This window comes from Saccopteryx bilineata, chromosome 7, assembly GCF_036850765.1.
Source record: "Saccopteryx bilineata isolate mSacBil1 chromosome 7, mSacBil1_pri_phased_curated, whole genome shotgun sequence".
Taxonomy (NCBI): domain Eukaryota; kingdom Metazoa; phylum Chordata; class Mammalia; order Chiroptera; family Emballonuridae; genus Saccopteryx; species Saccopteryx bilineata.
The window spans coordinates 44,641,193-44,648,707 of NC_089496.1; the positions used below are offsets into that span (position 1 = coordinate 44,641,193).

General features: G+C 50.3%; 1 protein-coding gene across 1 annotated transcript; it reads right to left on the reverse strand.

Moving 5' to 3' along the window:
- Positions 1-424: 424 nt before the first annotated feature.
- On the reverse strand, positions 425-2,889 carry HOXA2 (homeobox A2). The gene is made up of 2 exons (XM_066239291.1): positions 2,171-2,889; positions 425-1,530 (listed from the first exon to the last, which is right to left on the reverse strand). The coding sequence occupies exons 1-2, from the start codon at positions 2,550-2,552 to the stop codon at positions 791-793; spliced, it is 1,122 nt and encodes a 373-aa protein (XP_066095388.1). The 5' UTR covers positions 2,553-2,889; the 3' UTR covers positions 425-790.
- Positions 2,890-7,515: the final 4,626 nt, after the last annotated feature.

Here is a 7,515-nt window from a genome sequence, read left to right on the forward strand (position 1 = left end):
TGAATTGTTGATAACTTAGTTATTGACCTGGAGGTTGGTAGCTTGTTAAACTCCATGTTCCTGGAGTTGGGGGTTTCTGAAGGCACTTTATTTCTCCACTTTCAAAAGCTTGGGCTTGACCCAACTCTGAGGCTTCCCAATCCTGTTTCTATTACCAACTTAGATCGATGGCTTGACTTTCTATACTGGAAAACCAAATCCATTAAAAAAAAATCACTTCCCTGACGCCCTGACCATTTTCTGGCTTTCTCTTTTTGTTGCTTTCTGTTAAAGATTTTGAACATGCCCCCTTAATAAATATATTAAAATTGAAAAAGAAAATGACTTGTGACCAGAATTTTATTTACCAAGTTAGACTAAAAAAAGAAACCGTTAGAAATTTTGAGAAAGAGGGGAAGAAAAAAAAAATAAGAAAGCTACTTATAGCAAAGGAGAATTTATTCTACCAAAAATACGCATGACAATGCATCCTAATGTAATACAAAAATAAAAAGAAAGTGAAGATACAATTATATGATCACTTTCTTGCAGGCCTCATATTGCTTTCAGTAAATCACATAGAGGGTTGTTGGATTATTAGATTTAAAACAACTAAAACTCCCAAATAATCTGTAAAAGGCGCCTCTGAAACTGGGTCAGGGAATCACTAAACAGAAAATCTTCAGCATTTAGAGGAGGGAGAGGGTAGGTCAAGAAAAAATAAAATTAAAATCAACTCTCAGAATAAAGGCCAAACCACCTGGTCAAGGGGGTTTTTGTTTTGTGATGCTTTGTTTTTGCTTTAATGTTTTTAGTAATTCAGATGCTGCAAGTCGATTGTGGTGAGTGTGTCTGTAAAAAAGTCAAAGCTGTCAGCTGAAATATCTACAGGACTGTCGAGGGAACCTGGCAAACTAGGCGAAACTGCATCTGAAAGCTGCAGGCAGGAATCTGTGGAAAAAACATTAAAGTCCTGCAAAGAGGGGACCTCGAGGGCCTCGGGACTGTCATTGTTTAGGCCAGAGCCACAGTTCTGCCCCATTGTTGACAAGCAGTTAGGAACAGTGGGTGACTGGTGCTGAAAATGTTTCAGATTTTTCTCATTGCTGGTTAAAGGCGAAACTGGGAAACTTTGGGAGTCGCCATTGTGTCCATTGGGAGCCTGCTGCTGAGAGAGGGCATTTTGCTGAAAAGTGTAACCTTCCCTCTCCAGAAGGGCCCCGGAGACGCTGAGAGCTTGCTCAAAGAGAGACTTCTCTTCCTCGTCCTCTTCCACTTTCTCGGAGTCTTCCAGGCTTTTAAATTTCCCCTCGCCGTTTTGGTTCTCCTTGCACTGGGTCTGCCTCTTGTGCTTCATCCTCCGGTTCTGAAACCACACTTTCACTTGTCTCTCAGTCAAATCCAGCAGCGCTGCTATTTCCACCCTCCGGGGTCTGCAAAGGTACTTGTTGAAATGAAATTCTTTCTCCAGCTCTAAAAGCTGCGTGTTGGTGTAAGCAGTTCTCAGGCGCCGGGAGCCCCCTCCGCTGCCATCGGTGATTTCCAGGGATTCTGCGGAAAGGGAAACCAACAAGAGACACACGCACAGTTGGAGGTGGAGGGGTCCGAGCAGGGTTATTCCACTGGAGAATAAATATAGCAGAAAAGATCAACGGCAACAAAATGGCCGCCCCTAGATGCAGTAGAGCTATTGTGCTGCCTTTCCTGGGAGCCCAGCCCGGGGGAGACCCCCATCTCTTCCACCTTCGTCCGATTCTTGCCTGGAGCTCTCCCCAACCTCTCCATCCAGGAGCAAACTTTATATTAGCCACACCACAATTTATAATTAATGCATCAGCTGCTTAGCTGAGCAAGAGCGATCTATCACTCTTCATTACTGTCAAAAAGCCAAACTCTAGGACAACTAGACAAGAGGAGGTCAGTTCCAACTCAAATAAATCATCCCACATTACACAAGTTAGGGAAAGTTCCACCCCCCCCTTCCTAAAAATATATGTCTCATTGTGGAGCGCAGGATGCCTTTTCTCCCCGTCAAACCCACTCCTGAGCCCACAGGGGAAGGGAAGGCAGCCAAGCATCTCCCCCTCCGCCGGCCCTCCCAGCCCACGCTCCCCTCCCCCCAGAACCGCTCTCGGGGCAGCCCCGGAGGGGACCAGGGTCCCGGGGCCTGGGGCCACGTCTTCGGACTGACCTTTGTGGCCGAGGCAGGCAGGGCCGGTGGCGGCGGTGGCGGCCGAGGCGGGCGGCAGCGTGGTTTTCTTGGCCGCCTTCTTCTCCTTCATCCAGGGGTACTCGGGCGGCTGCAGGGCGCCGGCGGGCCCTGGGCTGCCGCGGCTGCCCGCGGGGCTCGGCTTGGGGCGGCCGCCAGCGCCGTGGCGAGGGTGACTGCCCGGGTTCAGGCTGGGAATGGTCTGCTCAAAAGGAGGAGGAATCAGTGTCGAGTGTGAAAGCGTCGAGGTCTTGATTGATGAACTTTGAAATGTATCAGCGACAGGGGGAAAAGATGTCAGGCACTCAGCGAGCGACGGCTGGCTATTGATAAAACCAATCTCTCGCTCAAATTCGTAATTCATGGCCTTCTCCTTGGAGCCCCCTCGGAGAAAAAGTTCCCTCTTCTGGAGGGGCTTTGGGGGGGCGAGGCCCAGGAAAAAGGCGAGTGCGGAGGGAAAAAAAATCTATCATAGAAGATCGCTGCTGGGGTGTTTTTTTTCTAATTCACTGATTACAGCCGTATGGGGACCGCGCTACTATTAAACTATTGAATTCATGGAGACAAGGTTGAAATTGGACCGAATTGGCTGTCACATGATTGCTTCTGCCCAATGACAATTTGGGCTTTAATCAAAAGAAGCCACTGTCTGTTTGATTGATCCAAAAAAGTCGGGAAGGAACGCCTCATTGGGGGCCAGAGAGGCTTTATTTACACTTTTTTCTAGGCAAAAATACATAGATGTGGGTGTGGGTGGGGATGCCCGGGCTGGCGTGGGGGCGAGGGTGCCTGCCTGCCTTCCGCTCGGCGAGGACCCGGTGTGTGCGCCTGGCGTGCGTGTGCGTGTGCGAGTGTGTGAGTGTGCAGCGCGAGCTCGCGGCTGGGCCCGCCGGAGGCTGCCCTCTGCCTCCCCCGCACACTCCGCGCATTGTTTGGGACTGTCGGGAAGACGCCTCGCACCTCACAAATCATTTAAGCACCTCAGTCTGACGCCTGCAGTCATTAACAAAGTAATCCATTAATCTTCAAAGTTTTGACACCCGAGGGCCCGCAACCCAGCCACAGAAGTTCTGCTAAGGCAGGAGGAAGGAGCTGAGAGGAGAGATGAGAGAGGAAGAGAGAGGAAAGAAAGAGAACAGAGCGAGAGAGTACCCCCCTTTTTTTATTTCCCTTTTTCTCCTCAGCCTTTTCCGAAACCATTTCCTGGGTCTCAGAACCGCTCTGTCACTGTCTTCCTTCCTCTCCGTCTGTCTTTCCTTCTTTCCCTCTCCTCCTCTCCCCCTCCCTCCCTCTCTCTCCTCTGGCCACTCTCCTCCCCCCACCCTGCAGGCCCTCGCCCCCCTCCCAGAGCCCAGCGTCGAGTCCGCGCCCCGAGACCGGACCCCGGCCCATTGTTAGCCGGCGTTTCCACAGCAGCTCTGCGTCTGGCTCCGGAGGGAAGCGGAAAACGGGAGGCTGCTCTCGAAGCTTCCCGACCTTCCTGCGCCATCAACTTTTCAGGAGTGGCTCCAGAGAGATAGATGCATGTGCCAAGCGAGACAACAAGCCCAAGTCCATGTGTTCAAATCCCTGTAGCCAGGGCGGCGGCAGCCAAAGCAAAGCGCCCCGAGCAGGCGGGCGGCTGCTGGCATTCTGGGTTTCATACCCGTGGGGCTCGGGTGCGGTGAGTATTTCCGATTTCCAGGAAGTCTGGTGGAAGTGAGCCGCAGAGAGGGAGAAGGCGCTGGCTCTGCTTTTCCTTTTCCTCCACTTCACCTCCTTGTCGCTCTGCTAGGGGCTGGTTGGTTCAGACGCAGCGAGCGCTCCCCTGGCAGCCCGAATTGTCGCCCGCACCTTCCTGCTCCTTGGCCACCAGGGATGTTTGCACTCGGGCTCTGTTGTGGGAAACAGCACCGCAGGTGAGACAGGGCAGCCCAAGGGAGGAATTAGAAAGGTTCTCTTTCTCTGTTCACTCTCTCTCTTTTTTTTTTTTTTCCAATTCGGAGACTTCATTCAGGCTGAGCGATCTTGAACTGGGCTGGAGGGTTCAAAAGATAACACCTTTAGGTACCAAACAACAACTTTTTAAAAAATCCACCAAGCCAGAGAGAAGGGAGGAGGCTGAGAGAGAAATCTGAAGGTATCTCTTTCCCCCCAGACCCTCAGGAGGATGATTCGCATTTGCTTCCTTTGAAATGGACCAAGTGATCAGAACTCCCCCAGGCCAGCAGGCAACGGTGGCAGCAAAATAAATCATTCTGATGGCTAGGGAGAGAGAGGCTGGCGGGAGAGCAAACCCTATGTGGAAAACAAGCAAGGCCGAGCGAGGCGCAAGGATAGGACTCCATCTCTGAGGCCAGCAGCAAAGGGGGCTTGGGCTGGAAATGAGATATAAAGTACCCTCCGTGGTTACTAGCCCAGACCATTGCCTTACAGATAGAGATGCTATTTTGGAAAAATGTGAGGTTTTTCAGTTTTCTTGCTTTTATTCCAAACAAAGCTCTGAAGGAAGTCTGGGTGCGATCAATCTTGCTCACCAAAAGCCTTGACAGCTTCTGGCCCTTAAGAACACATTTCAGCTTCGAGCTCTTTCCAAGATCAAATGTGGCCGAGCAAAGAGGAGAGCAGGAAACGCAAGTAAACAAGGAAAACTAGTCTTTTTAAAGATTTTTTTTTTTTGGCAGCGGAAAGAGTTATAAGACTGCTTTTAGGAAAGGTGCTTTGCGGACTCTGGGGTGGCAGCTTTTGGCATTTGCTTTTACCAGAAAATACTGAGGGGCCAAAGGGAAGGGAACCACAGAGAAGGCGCAGCGCTGCCCCGTTTCACGGAGGCTTTGTCAGGGGCTGCGTGGGTGAGGGCTTTCTGCTGCCTCAGCTGCATTGATTCAAATACCATCTGGAAGAAACCCTTTCTTTGACCATTCAACATTGAAGTCTTCCCCAAATCTATTACTTTAACTGAGGAGATATTTTAATAAGGATTTCTTTTTAATATCTGGAAAGCTGGGGGTGAGATCGATATATATTTTTTTCTTTGAAAGCCAAAATGAATGTCTTGGCTGGCAAGATGTGGAAAATCGTATTGGAATCTCATTGAAACATCTCTGCCCTGGGGGGAAGGAAGAAGCCTCCAAACTAGTTCTTTCTCAGCTGAAGGGTAGATTTTTAGAAATGGGTTCCAGTAGTGGAACCTCTGAGAGACGTTCCTCTCTCTGTGGACGGATCTCGATCTGTGTGTGTGTCCTCATTGTTCCTTATTTCCCATGTCATTTTAATTTTATGCACTTCTCGAAAATTATTACTTGAAAGAAGACTCTTCCGTCTGTTCAGCCTGCTTAGCTTAGATTTGAAAAGCCAGAAAGGCGGAAGCTCCAGTTCTCACAAAGACTGGTTTTCCATCCTCTGTATAACTGAGGTGCGCCATATTTCAGCAGGGAGATTGGCGCGGGATGCGGAGCAAATCCACATCCTCTACAGCCTAAACTCTTGAGAAAGATGTGTGTGTGTGTGTGTGTGTGTGTGTGTGTGTTTGTATATATCAAGAGCCCCAGGACAGATGTAGGGGAAGCACCTCTGGCTGTGGGAGAAGCACCCAGATCTTTACAGCTGCCTAGGTTTGCATATTCCGAGCCCTTTTTTCTTAAAACGTGAGCAGGTTTCCTGAAAGCAGCTCCCACAGACCCTGCAGGTACCCAGAAACGGTTCCAGTGCCTGCGTATAAAGATCATCCGAGGGCGTTTCTCAGGGGGAAAGTAGAGGCCGTGAAGATGGATATTTTGGATTGCAAACAAAATGGCGACATTTTCCACCTCTGCCTCAGACACATAGACTCCGAGGAGAAGGGGGATTTATTTCTCACATCAGATGCTCCTGACTCCCAGATGCAGGTGACTCCTGGCTTCCAGCTTTGAGGGAGGGTGTGATGGGGAAGCAGTCCTGAGGTTTGCACTTTCTGAATGTGGTTCCTTCTCCGAGCAGTTCTTTAAATCTGAAGCTGAAACGATTTCCCTTTCCTACTCCTGCCTTTTGCCTCTGCCAGCCAGTGGGCAGCACAGGAATAGAAGTGCAATGTTTAGATCTTGTAGCATCAAATAAAAAAAAAGTACTTATAAAGTTGCATTTTTATTAGAAAGATATTAATCTCCTTTCTCTCTCCCCCTCCCCCCTGGGGCCATAAAAGGAAAGCGGGGAGGGAAGAAGGAGAGGAAATAAATCCAGAGAATGCCAGATCCTGAATTCCGAGAGGAGGCCGAGGCTGGGACCCCAGCAGGTCAGGCGAGGGCTCGACCTCCTTGTGCTGAAGACGTGGGGGTTTCTTCGGACCCGCCTCGCTCCCAGTGGCAATGGTAGAAGTAACTCTTTCCTCCTGGCTTGATAAAGGGCGGTGAAGCATCCTCGGAGAGTCCGGCTGCTCCCAGAAAGTGCTCGGCATCCTCTGGGCGGCTGGCGAGGCCCCAGGTTACGGCGTTAGCTGGTCCGCTTTGCCCGGAGGAGGGTCGTGGACGAGGAGACAGCCCGCTCGGTCCCCCGCGGGGCCGCCGCGGCACCTGTGCGCCCCCCGCCGCGCCTGGGCCGGCTGCCTTTGTTTCTCCCGCACTCGGCTCTCCGCAGCCCCCGCGTCCGCCGCCGGTCTCCGGAGCAGCTGGGAACCAGGCGGCCCAGCGGGCTGGCCGCTGGGAGTTTGCAGAGCAGCAGCCCCGGAGCAGCGGCTGCCGTCCCGAGAATCCGCCGTGCCCGGCCAGGCGCCCGGCCAGGCCCAGACGCGGTGCCGCCGGCGCGGCCTGCTCAGCCGGTTCCTTCCGCCTCCATTGCACGCAGACCCCCATCTTCGGCCAAAGAACCCCTTCCGACGCGGATATTATTCAGAATAAAAACTTTATTTTTTTTTTGTTTTGTTTCTCAGAGTGTGAGCAGCAAGGAATGTAGAACTCTTAAAACAAATCTAGCATTTTTTGTGTTTACAGATTGTTTTCTTCAGTTTCGCCAGATGTTACAAACTGTTTTTCCGAAAGCTGGATCCTCTCTGGTATTATTGCATCATTACCGTTTCTTTTTTTATAAAGGAATCACATTTCCCTTTCAAATAAAAAAATTTCCTATGTACGCCAATACACTATTGAACAAAAGGCCCAAGAAACCTTCTGAACAATCAGGGTACAGAATTTCTTTAATATAAATACGAACGGATGGGGATAAATAATATTTAAAACTTAGATTATTCAATGCTTGCAAAAAAAATATAAATAAATCTGACTGTTCACCAGCATACACACACGGAAAGACGTACACTTAGTCATCCTTGCACAGGGAGCCCCTGTTTCAAAGCGCCTTTGATTTTTTTTCTCGTT